The 17223-nt window shown below is 39.7% G+C and overlaps 1 protein-coding gene across 1 annotated transcript in view; it reads right to left on the bottom strand.

Moving 5' to 3' along the window:
* The window catches only part of ARSB (arylsulfatase B), a 185290-nt gene that overhangs the window by 56474 nt on the left and 111593 nt on the right, over nt 1-17223 (bottom strand). The window contains exon 7 of the mRNA XM_033179952.1: nt 5258-5328. Within this exon, the coding sequence (XP_033035843.1) occupies nt 5258-5328 (71 nt within the window). The remainder of the gene's footprint in view (nt 1-5257; nt 5329-17223) is intronic.

The raw sequence follows: 17223 nt of genomic DNA on the forward strand, positions 1-17223 counted from the left end.
AGGTTCTTTGCTACGGAGCGCTTATTGTGCATATGGCAGTAAATGAAAAAGATAGAGACCCTATTCTCGTACAGTTTCTCTTCACTTTTGGAGGGAGGGAAAGTTACATTTTATTTATTTTTTATATTTTTAAATTGTGGTAAAATACAAACAACATAAAATTTACTATCTTAACCATTTTTAATTGTATAGTCCAGTGGCATTAAATACATTCACATTGTTGCGCTGTCATCATTATCATCCATTTCTACACCCACTCAAAAATCATGCCCCATTCTCCCCTCCCCACAACCCCGGACAACTGCCATTCTATTTTCTGTCCCTATGAATCTGACTACTTTGGGTACCTCATGTAAGTGGAGTCATACGGTTTTTCCTTTTGTGACTTGCTTAGCATAATGTCCTTAAGGTTCATCCATGCTGTAGCATGTATTGGAATTTCTTTCACTGTTAGTGCTGGATAATATTTCATTTTGTGTGTGTGTGTGTGTGTGTGTGTATATATATGTATATATATGTATATATATGCCACATTTTGTTTATTCATCCATTCACTGACGGACACTTGGGTTGCTACTACCTTTTGGCTATTCTGAGTAATGCTGAGTAATGCTGCTACAAACGTGAGTGTACAAATACCTGTTTAAGCCCCTGCTTTTAGTTCTTTCAGGTATATACCCAGAAGTGGGATTGCTGGATCCTATGATAATTCTATTTTTAATATTTTGAGTAATCACACAATGTTATTGTCCATAGAGTCTACACTATTTTGCTTTCCCATTGACAGTGAACAAGGGTTCCAATTTCTCTACATCCTCAGCACTTCTTATTTTCCCCTCTCTCCCTCCCTCCCTCCCTTCTTTCCTTCCTTCCTTCCTTCTTCCACTATCTCTCCTTTTCTTTCTTTCTTTTATGTTTTAAACTGTAGTCATCCTCATTTTAATGGTGTAATTTATGCATGCATCCTTGAGACTTTATGCTTTACTGCAGAATGGTGAATCTCCTGCTCTGCGAGAGATCTGGTGACCCCTGGTGTGTGTGCATGTTTCTCTGTGAATGTGTATGTGTATCAATACTTTGTGTCAATCTTTGAGTATTTTTACTGTTAGTATCCAAGCCACAACCTACCATGGGTATGTGACCGTGAAAAAAGTCCTGACTCCACCAGCAGGATGGGCCTCTGGGTACCCCATAATTTGACTAGGGGAATGGGATGTGTGTTGGCAGGGGACAGGGGAGGTGTAGCTGCTGAAATCCAAGAAGCCAGCTTCTGGGGGCATGTGGTGCTAGGCAGAAGGCAGAAATCTCCTGGGAAGTGCCTAACGCCTATTCGTATGATTCAGAATCAGAGGAGACATTGGTCAACAAACCCCAGGATGACCCACTAAGGGAAAGAGGAGATAGAAAAGCGGATTGATACAGTGATGTTTTAGAACAGAGATCAGAAAGGTGGCCAGGATGTAGTAATAAGAAACTCATAAAATAATTCAAATTCCTCTAGTGCATATAATGTTTCTAGCATTTTCACTTGTGTTCATCTATTTATGACCATGCCTTTGGCAACATCACTGCTTATCAATGGACACACTACTTCTAGCAGGCAGAAAAAGGAGAGAAGCAGAGTCAGCAGATTTGCTCCTTTGAGGTCCCATCCATGTAGAGACCCACAGAACACTGAAGCCAGAGGGACATTGCAGATCATTTAATTCCTTCTTTACTCCACAGGTGAGGAAACTGACGAAGTGGCTTTAGGGAAGGTGGAGGTGGAACGCTACCTTCTTGTCCCGCAGTAAGCACCAATGATCTGAGAAGAGCTGGAGTGAGAAACCACAGAAATGCTTCTGTGATAACACTGACTCCATTCTTAATCCTTAGTTTACACCTGAGATTGGCTGCTTTCTGACTTTACTCCACAAAAGCCTCTGTGCTCTATGAATATGATATCCAGACTTAGCTGTCCTCTAAGTACATGTTTTTTATAGCTGGATTTAATTTTTCCTCATAAATGAATTGCATAGAAAAGGAAATGGGCTTGTATCATCATCCTAAAAAGGACCAGGCACCCAAAGACAGCTAGCTCTTCTTTTTTCTGCTTCTGCCTCTCAGTAGAGTGAAGTGAATATAAAAACTGGGCAGAAAAGGCCCATGGAATTGCCATGTGTGAGGAGGTGGGTGGCACCTTGCTACCTGCAGGCGCAGATAGCAGAGAACGCCCTGTGTGTATGAAGCAACAGTGAAGTGGTTCTACGTGCTTGCAAGAGCCAACAATGTCCTTCGTTATCTGCAGGAGTCAGAGCAGGAGTCCCAAGCTGGCGAGGAAGCCAACATGAAGGCCTGGGTGGGCTCCAGAGAGGGGAGAAAGAGCAGCAGAAGGCCAAAGAGGATCCCTAAATTTGGGGCCACAGTACTGGGTCTTATAAGTCCTCCACATAATATGTAGGAAACTGAGTCCAAGAGAAGTAAATGTCCTTACAGTCTAAGAAAATTTTCTATTCTAATTTCCACACTCTTACCAACTTTTACACTGGCGAAACCTTTTGCCTGTGCTGTTATTTTGCTAGGGCCCTTTAGGTAAGACAGGAGAAAGCACAGCAAGTTGCACCAAGAACCCTGGAGCGCGCAGTGCTGTGGTGATAGTGTATTCGTCCGTCCTTGCATTGTTATGAAGAACTGCCTGAGACTGGGTATAAAGAAAAGAGGTTTAATTGGTTCAGGGTTCCATAGACTGTACAGGAATCATGGCTGGGGAGGCCTCAGAAACTTATAATCATGGCAGAAGGAGAAGGGGAGGCAGGCACATCCTACATGGCTGGAGCAGGAGGAAGAGTGCGAAGCGGGAGGTGCTACACACTTTCAAACAACCAGATCTCATGAGAACTCACTCAATATCACCAGAACAGCAAGGGGGAAATCCACACCCACGATGCAGTCACCCCCCGCCGGGCCCCTCCTCCAGCATTGGGGATTACAATTCAAAATGAGATTTGGGTGGGACACAAATCCCAACCATATCACATAGGAGTATAGTTCCCAAGCTCCTACTTCAAATGCCAAACGAAAATACAGCTTAGTGAGTGAGGGGTCTTACGGTTTTTTATTTGTAGGTGGAATTTAGCAGGTGAAGACATTTACAACCATTATAATGTGAGTGGCATATTCCACATATCCCCTAGACCTAGGTTATACTGGGCTTTGCAGTGCATTAAATTACTCAGAAAGTTTTAAAGCCATTCCTGCCTCCCCAGTATTCTCTTCCAGCCACCCTTAGAGATTTTGATATGACTGAAACGTATCTCTTAGGTGTACTGGGGTAGAGAAAAGTTTAGGAGTCATTGATGTAGCCTCACAGTAATTAGTCACAGCTTTGTGATCAGCTCAGCTGATCAACTTACTTTCTAGCACCTTCTAGAAGAGGTTTTTAGGCCAATAGAAATATAATGCAAGTCACATATGTAAGTTAATTAAAATTAAATTTTCTATTAGCCACATTAAGAAAAGAGGAGACAAGTAAAACATTAACAATATATTTAATTCAATATATCCAAAGTATTATCCTTTCACCAAATAACAAATCTATAATATTGTATGCATATAATACATAGGTGTACTAAGTCTTCAAAATCTGATGTGCATATTCTACTCACAGCACATCTCAATCCACAGTTAGCCACATTTTAAGTACCCAACAGCCACATGTGGCCTGTGGCTACCATACTGGACAGCACAAATCTAGACTGTTCTTACAGTCCTTAGGGCTCAAACCTTCCCCTTGCCTCTCTCATTCACATGGATTTACTCCAAAAGAAATAGAAATTTCTCCATGACGTAGCCATTCTCGCCTGTCTCAGGGCCCTTTCCTGTCCAGGTCTTAATGTATCCACTTGGTCTTTATCGCATCTCAACTCTCCAATTGTCTACTGAGTCATCAAGCAATCATTACTGAGTGCCTAGCAAGTGCCCAGTATTTGTGTTAACTGACGAGGATAAAAAAATACAAGAGACACTGACTTCCAGGAGCTCTCAGCTTGGAAATGCAGGCACAAACACGCACACGTGAGGGATGGTATATGGGGACACATGCACACAGGAAGGAGTGACTGCTTCTTCCGGGGCTCTGGAAAGCATTCACAGAGGGGGCATGGGGCCGGGTTTTTAAGGGATGAGAGAGACTGTAGAGAGGTAAGGAAAACGTGTTTCAGGCATAGGGAAAAGCATATTCATGACAGTATGATGACCTGCATGCCTGGAGATGACAAGTGTCTAGGAGATGAGAACATGACAAGGAGTGCCTGGAGTGAGGCTGGCCGGGCAAGTGGGACCTGAGTGCCCGGTGACACATTTAGAATGACTGTGGGGTAATTCTCTGAGCAGGAATCTCTGAGCAAGAATATTTTGTGGCAAGCTATAATACAGTTTCGAAAAAACAAAGAAGTAAGGATAGCCTGAACTAAGGGGGCAGCAGTATGTCCAGAAAGGAGTGGATGGGAGCCCCCCATATGAATAAAGGAATAGGAGGGCACTGTTTGCAAGATGAGCATTATGATGAAAGCTGGGCAAAGGGTCTAATTGCTAAGGCTTTCTATGCCCAAACTCACAATGCTGAGGGGATTAGGGCCACTCGCATGGTATTTATACAGGCCTATTTCAGTCCATTGTGATCCGGAAGCACTACATGCATGCCTGCCTGCCCTGAAGGAAATGGTAGGGCTCTTTACAGGTTAATTTAGGCAGGAGGCAGGATCAAGCGGAATCACTTCCAGGACTGCTAGGAAAGTCACACCTGTGACACCCAGCAGGTGTTGGGCAGTACCTGACCGGCCCAATCAGATAATGTGGTTGCTCACACTACACTGGAACCCAACTGTGGTTTATTGGACTGTGAGTTTTCTGGCAGGCGGCTCTGGAGCTCTCAGGTAAGAACAGGACAGCAATGTGACATCTACAGTGAGAAGGAGCCTCAGAGATGCCATGAGTTCTTCTTTTGTAAATGGGGAAGGCTGGGGCAGGAAGAGTTCAGTGGCTTAAAGGCTAGTAAGTGGCAGAGCAAGAATAGAATTCACCTTTCTTGTTTCATAAGCTGGTGTTCCTTTCATAGCACACTGCCCTCTAAGATGAGTGGAAGGTGTGTCCTGAAGAACTGTTTAGCTTTATAGCAACTCAGGAAAAAAGAGAAAGCTAGGCTGGAGACACACTAGGTAATCAAACCACCTTGGTGGGCCAATGAGATTTAATCTAGTAGCAATGCACTGGTACTCACACGGCGAAGAGTCCACGAAGTTCGGGTCGATATTATGCAGCAGCTCCATTCTGGGGGATGGGCTTCCTTCACTGGAAAACAATTTTTAAGGGAATGTTAATTTCCTCTCTCTAATGGGCACGAGTTATTTTAACACTTCCCTTCCTTGTACTTATAGGAAATAACAAACCTGCCAGTTAACAACTCTGTCATGAACTTGGAGGTCTCCACAATCACGGCTGGTGCATCTTCAAGTAGTCATCATTTGTCTATGTGTCAAGCAAACGATGATATTTAAAAAAAATGATTCTGGGACCCTTTGAAATAAATATTGTGGCCTTATTTAAACATGACCATTTTCTTACACCACAGAAATGAGAACTCAAGTCACCTTATGTAGACTTCAGACGGAACACTTATAAGTAAATGAAGAAACTGCATCTGCCAAAGTGGTGGCACCAATATTACAGATGCAACATGCCTCTTAAATAGTAACCTACATCAGAAAAATTAATGTCTTCCACATCCAAATTTGCAACATGGATCTTAGATTTAATATAAATACATGAGAAATACCTAGATCTCTTTAAGGCTTTAAAAAAATGCGTACACACAAATACAATCACCACCTACATTTGTGCAGAAAAGTGACTTGGAGATCACTTAGTTCAACCCCCTCTTCTTACAAACGATGAAGGTACATAGTAAGTTATTGGTAGAATATTGGGTTGTGTGACTCTCAAAGCAGTGTTCTTAAAAAACTGAGAGCACAAACATCACCAGATGTATGTAGGGAGCACATTAAGCACACAGGTCATTTTGCTAGTATAAACTCAGCCTTACGGAAGTAGCTAAAAACAATGTAAATCATTGAGGGCGTATTGAGGACTCCCTGATCCAATACAGTTCAGCTAAGTACTAAAGGTTGCAAAGTACTGTTAACACCACAGAATTCATACATAATCGAAATAATCAATAAGGCTCTTGACGTAACCAAGACATGGTTTCACGTGTCCCAATGTCCACACCCCAAACTCACAGCTAGCTGTTTATAGCAGTGGTTTGGGATTTCAATACCCAATACAATTTCAAAATCTCTGGGTTGTGACTCACAACTTTGTATTTGCCAAGTAAGGAAATATAAAAACAAATCTTAATTAATTAACTTAAAGCAAAACAAAATAACAAACTTCAACTACCATCACCATTATGTTATAAAATAAAGTTAACAGCAAAAAAGGTAGGAAAGACACAATCTCAGACTAAATGACAGCTCCTTAAACTGAGCATATTTAACTTTAGTATTCTATAAGATGTCATTGCCCCCTCTACTCCATAAAACACAGTGATCAGAGTGGAAGGGAGATACTCAGGGGTGCCCACGGTCCTGGGGCAGCAGTGGCAGCACTGCAGGGGTAGGAGTGAGGCATATTTCCCAGGATCTTTCTTTTCTCATTTTCTTTTGGAGGCACTTAACTGCCTGAATATCCTGGAGACTATCAACCAGTCCAAAATGCCAGGAACTAGAGTTTGATCCCAGAAGCTCTGAATGAAAGTAGCAATGATATGTAAAGAAAATGGTAAATATGAGAAAATCTAAATAGAATGATGATGATGTCTAATTTGTGGACTTAAAACCAAGCAAGTAAGCCGGGTACAATGGCTCATGCCTATAATCCCAGCACTTTGGGAGGCTGAGATAGGAGGATCCCTTGAGGCCAGCCAGGAGTTTCAGACAAGCTTGGGCAACATACTGAGACCCGGTCTGTACTACCACTACTAGTACTACTAATAATTTGAGCATGGTGGTGCATGCCTGTAGTCCCAGCAACTCAGGAGGCTAGGCGAGAGGATCCCTTGAGCCCAGGAGTTCAAGGCTCTAGTGAGCTATGATCACACCACTACACTCCAGCCTGGATGACAAAGTGAGACTCTGTCGTAAAACAAACAAACAAATAAAACCAAGCAAAGAGAGTTAAAATCCTGGAAAATAATAGCAAGCAAGGAAAGGAAATCAGAATGAAAGCCTTTTAAAGTCTTTATATTGTTTGGAAGTGGGGTAAAGCTACTGACTAAATTTAGATTTAGCTAACTAAAACTTTTGTGTTAAAATTTTAGGGCAACTATTAAAAATAAAGGCTTTTTCTGGACTATAGGGTGAAAACTCAAAAATTTCAGGGCCAATATATTAATATATAACTACTTATCTTTAAAAGTAGAGTTCACTGTAATACCCCCAAACATTAGGCACAGTTAAATAAAAATATTTTCCTAATAACTTTAGAGACAGTTTATATACATATTCTTCATTCATGACATTTTTTCATTATTCAGAAGAGTCACAGGTATTTTAAATACAAAAATTTAATAAGATGAGATGATTTTTTGAAACCACAGGTTGTATATAATCCTAGTTGACTGTTTGTTAGGGAAAATCTTCATAGGCAGAATCATTGTGATGCAAATAGGAGCCAAGCCCTCCAACTATCTTAAGTATGTTGTGATTCTACTTTTCAAATGCACACATCAGAATATTTTGATAAGGATGTGGTTAGAGATATAGGCCAAGAAAACACAATATGTGACAAGTGATTGAAACAATGACCAAACACCATTAGGGACTTCCCGAGGGGGAGGCAGAGAGGGACTGTGGGTTTCCATTAATAGTTAACACGTTATTAACACAGATTCAATTAAGTAATTATACCCCCTCCCCCGCCCTCCACCACACACACACACATCAACTCAAGAAGGTACAGAAACTGCATGGTTAATTTCAGTGCAGACATGGGTACAATGTACTGATACTGCAACCAAGAAGGTGGGTTCAAGTCACCTGGAGAAGACAATCTGGGGGCATGGGACAGAAATGGAACTTGTGGGAAGGAGGGGAAGGGGTGGGTGATGAATTGGAAAATCTCAAAGCTAACTCTGCAAGCCTCATAATTTTGCCTAGGAGATATTTTAGAGTCATAATTTTGAAAAGACCAGTAAATGGCAGAGACAATGGTCATTAGAGAGACGTGGCCGGTTGTTGGGGAGGAGAATCCTCAGGGCTGAACGCCACATACAGGAAGAGCACGCCCCAGACCCTGCGCAGGGCCCACTGTCTACTGAGGAGTTAACATTTCCCCAGACCGAAGAAGCTGGACATGGGTACACAGCTTGGGAAGAAATGTTCACCACCATGTTAATAAACTTTCTCTTTATAAATTCAGACAGGAAAGTTCAGTAAATACCCACATGTTTTCAGCATAATTTTAAAACCCTCTTAAGAACCCACAGATTCTTGGCCACTTAAATTTGAGTGGTCTCCAATAATATATGAAAGATCCCCCTCTTGCATTTAGAAGGAAAACGCCTGGTGTGTGGTGGGTTGTTTTTAGTTTTCCTTTTTTTTTTTTTTTATTTTTTTTTATTTTTAGGGCAAAGGTTTTCCATTGTTGTCTCACTCCCATCCCTTCCTCACTTCTCTGGACATTTTTGACATCAATAATCTTCGCTTTCTTACGCATGTTCCTCTATCCTTCTGTTAAAAACAAAATAAGAAAATTTTATTAACCATCTTATTTGCCATCAAGTATCCTGTTTTTTACAGTACGCATTCTCAAACTTTGCTGCACATTAGAATCACCTGGGAAGCTTTTAAACCCCAGATGCACAGGCTGCATCTCATACCCGTAAGATGGCTGGCGGTGGAACCCAGGCGTCGGTACTTTTGGACTCTTCAGGTGATTCCAGTGTGCAGCCAAGCATGGGAACTGCTGCTCCTAAGCAATGCTTCCCAAACTTTAACGTACCTATGAATCATCTGGGGAGCTTGTTAAACTGTGGATCCTGATGTACTTGAACTGAATGGGGCCCAATAATCTGCATTTCTAGCAGTTTCCCAGGTGATATTGATGCTGCTGATCTCAGGACCACACTTGTAGTATCATGGTTTGAGGAAGTCTCCTGGAGTCCTTCCACATGGGATCTCAACTCTTTTGGAGGCTCTTAAATTAAAAACTTATTTGGATTAGGGCTGATTCAAACATAATGAGTCTCAATCTTGGCTGCACAATGCAATCACCTGGAGAACTCTTAAAAAATATTGATGCATAGGTTCAATCCCAGGAGACTGAGTTCATTGGTCTGAGTTTCAGCATCAGCATAAAGATTTATAAAAGTACTCAAACTTAGCTTTATTGAAGTATAATTTTAAAACCATACAATCACCCACTTAAAATGCACAGTTAAATGTTTTTGGTATATTCACATGGTTGCACAATCATCAACAGTCTAATTTTAGAGCATTTTTATCCTCCCAAAAGAAATATCGTACCCATTAGCAGTCATTCTTCATTTTCTACTCCACTCCCCTCCCGAGCCCTAGCCAATCGTTAATCTGTCTCTGCAGATTTGCCTATTCTGGACATTTCATATAACTGGAACCATATAATACGTGCCCTTTTGTGACTGGTTTCTTTCACTTAGCGTAATGTTTTCACAGTCATCGATGTGGTAGCATGCATCAAATATTTCATTCCTTTATATGGTTGAATAATATCCCATTGTTTGAAGATATCACATTTTCTTTACCTATTTAGTTGGTTAATATTTGGACTGTTTTCAATATTTGGCTATTACGAATAATCCTACTATGAACATTCATGTACAAGTTTTTGTGTGGGCAATTGTTTTCATATCTCTTGGGTCTATAACTAGGAGTGGAATTGCTGGGTCATATGGTAACTCTGTAACATTTTGAGGACTTGCCAATTTTCCAAAGCAGCTGCACCATTTCACACTCTCACCAGGAATAATAAGTGTTTCAATTTCTCCACATCTTTGACAACACTTATTAATGTGTCTTTTTGAATGTAGCCATTCTAGTTGGTGTAAAGTGATATCTCATTGTGATTTGATTTGCATTTTCCTAATAATTAATGATATTGAGCATCTTTTCATGTATGTATTTGCCATTTATATATCTTCTTTGGAGAAATGTCTATTCAGATCATTTGCTCATATTTTATCTGTCTTTCTATGGTTGAGTGGTATGAATTCTTTATATATTCTATTTGCAAGTCCCTTATCAGATACGTGATTTGTTAATATTTTCTCCTATTCTGTGGGTTGACTTTTCCCTTCCTTGAGAACATCATTTTGAGAATAAAAGTCTGCATTTTGATGTAGTTCAACTTATGTATTTTCTCTTGTGTTGCTTTTATCTAAGAAACTACTGTCTGACCCAAGCTCACAAAGCTTTACTCCTGAGTTTTATTCTAAGAGTTTTATAGTTTTAGTTTTTACATGTAGGTCTATGATCCATTTTAAGTTAATTTTTGTGTATGCTGTGAGGTAGAGATCCAACTTCATTTTCTTTTTTTTGCTTTTATTATGTTTAATTGACACAAAAATATACATATTTATAGGCTACAGTATATTTCAAGATATGTGTACAATGTGTAACAATAAGTCTGTAATTAGCATAACCATAATCTCAAATATTTATCATTTCTCTGTGTTGAGAACATTCAAAATTCACTCTTGAAGCTATTCAAAAATATATAATAAAGTGTTGTTAATTGTAGTCACCCTATAGTTCCATAGAGCACTAGAACTTATTCCTCCTATTTAACTGTACTTTTATATCCATTAACTAACCTTTGGCTATTCTCCTCTCCCCTACCCTTCCCATCCCCCAGGAAAAACACTACTCCACCCTCTACTTCTATGAGATCAACGTTTTTTAGCTTCCATGTATGAGAACATGTGGTATTTATCTTTCTGTGCCTGGCTTATTTCACTTAACATAATGACCTTTAGTTTCATCCATGTTACTGTGAATGATAGGATTTCTTTTTGTTTTATGGCTAAAGAGTATTCCATTGTGTATATATACCATATTTTCTTCATTCACCCGCTGATGGACTCTTAAGTTGATTCTATATCTTGGGTATTGTGAATAGTACTGCAATAAATATGGGAGTGCACATATCTCCTTGATATACTGATTTCATTTCCTTTGCATATATACCCTGTAATGGGATTGCTGGATTATATGGTAGTTCTATTTTTAGTTTTTTGAGGAGCCTTCATATTGTTTTCCACAATGGCTAGATTTATTTGCAGTCTCACTAATGGTGGATAAGAGTTCCCCTTTCTCTACAACCTTGCCAGAATCTGTTATTTTTTAACTTTTTGATAATGGTCATTCTAACCGGGTTGAGATGATATCTCATTGTGGTTTTAAATTTGCATTCTCTCATGATTAGTGATGTCGAACATTTTAAAAAATAAATCTACTAGCCATTTGTATTTCTTATTTTGAGAGGTGTCTATTCAGCTCATTTACCCATTTTTAAACTGGATTATTTGGGGGGTTTTTCTGTTGAATTGTTTCAGTTCCTTATATATTCTGGATATTAATCCTTTGTTGAATGAAGAGTTAGCAAATGTTTTCTCCCATTATGTAGGCTGTCTTTTTGCTCTGTTGATTGTTTCCTTTGCTGTGCAGAAGATTTTAGTTTGATATAATCCCATTTGTCTCTTTTTGCTTTTGCTGCCTGTGCCTTTGAGGTCTTCTCCATAAAATCTTTGCCCAGACCAATGTTCTGAAGCATTTCTCCAATGTTTTCTTTCAGGAGTTTCATAGCTTCACGTCTTATATTTAAGTCATTAACCCATTTTGAGTTGACTTTTATATATGGTAAGAGACAGGGGTTTGGTTTCATTTTTATGCATATGGATATCCAATTTTCCCAGCACCATTTATTGAAAAGACTCTCTCTTCCTCAATAAATGTTCTTGGTGCCTTTGTCAAGAATCAGTAGGCTATAAATACACGAATTTATTTGTAAGTTCTCTATTTTGTTACATTGGTATACGAATCTGTTTTTACACAAGTACCATGCTGTATTGGTTACTATAGCTTTGTAGTATGTTTTGAAACCTGGCAGTGTGATGCCTCCAACTTCGTTCTTTTCACTCAGGATTGCTTTGGCTATAGGGTCTTTTGTGGGTCCATACAAATTCGAGGATTTTTAAACTTCTGTTGAGAATGTTATTGGTATTTAGATAGGGATTGCATTGACTCTGTAGATTGCTTTCAGTAGTAAGATCATTTTCACAATATGTAGTCTACAAATCTATGAATACAAGATATCTTTTCATTTTTTGTGTGTTCTCTTCTGCTAGTTTGTTGCTGGCATATAGAAATGCCACTGATTTCCGTATGTTGATTCTGTATCCTACAACTTTACTGAATTTGTTTATCAGTTGCAAGAGTTTTTTGGTAGAGCTTTTAGGGTTTTCTATATATATGATGATATCATCTGCAAACAGGGACAATTTGACATTCTCCTTTCCAATTTGGAGGCCCTTTATTTCTTTCTATTGCCTTATTGCTCTGGCTAGGACTTCCATTACATTGTTGAACAAAAGTGGTGAAAGTGAGCATCGTTGTCTTGTTTCAGATGTTAGGGGAAAGGCTGGCAACTTTTTCCCATTCAGTGTGATGCTTGCTATGGGCTTATGATACATGGCCTTTATTGTGTTGAGGTGTGGTCCTTCTGTACCTAATTAGTTGAGTGTTTTGATTATGAAGGGATGTTGAATTGTATCAAATCCTTTTTATGTAACTATTGAGATGATCATATGGTTTTTATATTTCATTCTGTTGATGTGATGTATCATGTTTATGGATTTGTATATGTTGAACCATTCTTGCAACTTTGGGATAAATTCCACTTGATCGTGGTGAATGGTCTTTTAAATTTATTTTTATTTATTTATTTTTATTTTTTGAGATGGGGTCTCATTTTGTTGCCCAGACTGGAGTGCAGTGGCTTGATCATGGCTCATTGCAGTCTCAATCTCCCAGACTCAAGCCATCCTCCCATCTCAGCCTCCCTAATACCTGGGCTATAGGAGCACGCAACCATGCCTGGCTAATTTTTACATTTTTTGCAGAGATGGGATCTCCCTGTGTTGCCCAGGCTGGTCTTGAACTTCTGGGTTCAAGTGATCCTCCTCCTACCTTGGCCTCCCAAAGCACTAGGATTACAGGCATGAGCCACCACACCCGGCCGTGAACAATCTTTTTAATGTGTTGCTGGATTCAGTTTGCTAGCATTCTGTTGAGGCTTTGTGCATCTATGTTCATTGGGGATACTGGCCTAAAGTTTTCTTTTCTTGTTGTATCCCCGTCTGGTTTTGGTATCAGCATAATGCTGGTCTTGTGGAATTAGTTTAGAAGAAGTACCTTCTCTTCAATTTTCTGGAAGAGTTTGAGAAGAATTGTTATTAGTTCTTTAAATGTTTTGTAGAATTCTGCAGTGAAGTAATCAGGTCCTGGGATTTTCTTTGATGGGAGACTTTTTATTATAAAATTCAATCTCATTACTTATAATTGGTCTATTGAAGTTTCCTATTTCTTCTTGGTTCAATCTTGGCAGGTTGTATGTATACATGAATTTATCCATTTCCACTAGATTTTCCAATTTGTTGGCATATAGTTGTTCATAATAGCCTCTCATGATCACTTGTATTTCTATGGTATCAGTTGCAACGTCTCCTTTTTTGTTTGTGATTTTATTTGGACCGTTTACATTCTTGATTCATCTAGCTAGTTATTTGTCAGTTTTATTACTTGTTCCAAAAAACAACTTTTCATTTCATTGATCTTTTGTATTTTTTTTAGTGTGAATTTTGTTTATTTCTGTTTTCATCATTATTTCTTTCCTTCTACTAATTTTGGATTTGGCTTGTTCTTGCTTTTCTAGTTCCTTGAGATGCATTGCTAGGCTGCTTATTGGAAATCTTTCTAGTTTTTGGATGTAGGCATCTATTGCTATACATTTTCCTTTTAACACTGCTTTTGCTGTATCCCATAGGGTTTTGATATGCTGTATTTCTATTTTCATTTGTTTTAAGACCTTTAAAATTTTCCTTCTTAATTTCTTTATTGACCCATTGACCATTCAGGAACATGTTTAATTTCCATTTCCATGTGTTTGCACAGTTTCAAAAGTTCCTCTTGTTATTGGTTTCATTGTGGTCAGGAAAGATATTTGAGATCATTGCAGTTTGGTGGCTTTCTGTAGTAACAAGGTTTTAGTCTTTTCTCTTTCTCCTTTATGCATCTGCTCTACCAGTGAGTTTTACTCTTGTGTATGTTTTCATGAGAATGATTATCATCTTTTCTCTTCCAGATATAGGACTCACTTGAGTGTTTTTTGTAAAGCTAGTCTAGTGATGATGAATTCCTTCAGTTTTTGTTTGTCTGGGAGACTTTCTTTCTCCCTCATTTCTGAAGGGTAGATTTTCTGGGCATCCCATTCTTAGCGGACCATTTTTTTCCTTTGGTACTTTGAATATGTCATCCACTTCCCTCCCGGCTTGTCAGGTTTCTGCAGAGAAATATGCTGTACCCTAGAATGACAGAACACAGTTGTTATTTGGGCCCTGGAAGACAAGGAGCAGCACAGCAATGACTCCACTCGCCAGAGAGAGGGGTGTCTCAGCAGCTCAGACTTCACGAGGCTAGTACAGCCCCAGGAAGGAAGGACACTAGAGTTGTTTGGCCTGCAGGATGGGGTGTCTCAGCTCAGCCACTGCTCGGTTTCCCTGGGACAAAGGATACCACGTCAGCGCAGCCCTGGGATTTATAGCTATTCAGCTCAGCCAGGGCACCAATTCCCCAGAGAGTAATGTGTGATTTCAGCTTGAGTCCAGGAGGTATGACTGTTCTGAGTGGACCAGGCACCATTTCCCTAGGATGCAGCATGCCGCTTTGACTTAGGCACTGGAGGGGCATGATTTCTCTGAGCAGTCAAAGTACTGTTTTCCCAGGAATCAGGACACTGCTTCAGCTCTGGCCCGAGGAGGAAAGGGTGGTGGGGGGTGCAGCAGCTCCGCCTCTGCTTGGCCCCACAGGGAAGCACAAAACAGTTGCTCAACTTGGAGATGTCAGGCCATTGGGCTGGGGCAGTTCATCAGTGGCTTAGCCTCAGCTAAGAGAGCCATGCATACTTGCCCCCAGGGCAAGACACACCCAGCCATAGTTCCAAGTCCAAGATGGCATAGCACGGGAGCTATGTGGGCCACAGGGTGTGGGTCATAGTGTCGGCTCCTTCTCTGGGGGGAGCACAGACATGTGGACTTCAGGCAGCTCCCTCAGCTAGGCTTAGTGCGTGTGAGGACTGCAGGGGACCCCAGTGCTCAGGTCTCTAGGTATCCACGGTGTTAATGCGGCTGCTGGGATCCTTTTGTTGACCTCCTTGCAGTAGGGAGACATTCCTCCTAGTCCATTCCCAGTTGCTTCCAGTTGGCGTTAGGGTAATGGAGGCCTGGCATTTCTTCCCATTCTCTATGTGGCCATCCCAAGTTTCTGTGCTCACCAGGGTATCTGTTACTTCTCTTGTGCACTGCTGTGCTCCTCCTCAGTTATTTTCGTTAAAATGAAGTTGTTTATTCATTGTTCTGTCTGTCTTTTTGAGGGAGAGGAGCACTAGGGTCTTCTAGTCCACCATCTTGCTGATGTCATGCTTCTTCAACTTCATTCTTCTGCATGTGGATAGCCAGTTATCCCAGCACCGTTTTTGAAAGGACTATTTTTTCCCAATGAAACTACCTTGGCACCCTCATCAAAAATGCAATCTGATTTTAACACACATCTAAGATTAAGTATCGTTGCTCTCTGGCCTTGTTATAGAGGTCACCATATGTGATTACATGTTCCAAATTCTTGGTTTTTTTCTATAGAGCAAAAGATGGGTGTTTAGCTTTTAGGACAGTTAGGTAAGAAGTCCACATATAATGATAATGGCTTCCCCTTGAAGAAAAGTCCTGGTCTCCCAGAAAGTATCTTAAGAAATCTGTTGATAACTTCCTATAATCAATATCTTAATATATGCCATATAGGAATATTAGTACCTTGAACACAAAGCTTTATCACAATGACACAATTTCTTCCACAAAGGTGTGTATACCAAAGTGGTCTGGAGAAAAGGTATATGTTGTATGTTCATAACACAGTTTCAGCAATATCAACTCTTGGGATCGCTTGTGATCTTGCAGAATAAATAGTGGCCCTATCAGAACCATAAAATGGTTGTGAGGTTGATTATTGCTATACTATCATCATGTGTTAGCTTCTATCTTCTATATGTCTCTCTCTACACACACACACACACACACACACACACACACACACACGTATTCATTTTTAGGTAATGCTACAATACTATAGTATTCCAGGATTCTTCTGTACATCATACAGTTCCAAAGTTTCATTTCCATACAATCATCAGAAAATGAACTTTCCTCCTGACCAATTTCTGAAGACATCACTCTCTCATAAGAAGTATAGCACTGTCTTTGGGAGCAAAGCCTTTCAGGATGTGCATCCCAACTCCAGCAATTACTGGCTGTATAAACTTGAGTGTTGTTTTTCTCATTAGCAGAATCTAGATAGAAGTACCTATCTTATAGAGTTGTTATGAGAATTGCATGAGGCAACAAAACCCCTTTTACTGTAAAGCATAGATCCGGATTCTGCAGATATGGAAATAATATAACCACAAAGACTATGACCTGGGACATAGACACAAGAATAATATGAACATAAAATGAAACATTAATATTCCTACCTATTCTTCTTGCTGGCAAGGGCTCCCTTTATGAAACACACTGGGGTAGATATAACTTTAATTTCTAAGACACTTTATGATATTCTCTCAATACGAGAGTCTCTTTTTAGAAAAATATCAGTGTCAATATAGTCAAGTCACACAGTCTACTCATTATTAAAAATATATATATTGCAATCTGTTATCTAGGTATTTTCCTTATTTTTTGGTTTTGGCAGATGGTATCGTTTAGCTGCATGAGCAACACTGTCTTTATTAGACTGTTGATTTCATTTGTGACTTAAAAATCTCTAAATAATGACTGATGGTGTTAATGATAAATGGTTTTACAATAATCACACAAGTTTATGA

Source organism: Trachypithecus francoisi, unplaced genomic scaffold (assembly GCF_009764315.1).
Source record: "Trachypithecus francoisi isolate TF-2019V2 unplaced genomic scaffold, Tfra_2.0 Lachesis_group2, whole genome shotgun sequence".
In the NCBI taxonomy this organism is placed as follows: Eukaryota; Metazoa; Chordata; class Mammalia; order Primates; family Cercopithecidae; genus Trachypithecus; species Trachypithecus francoisi.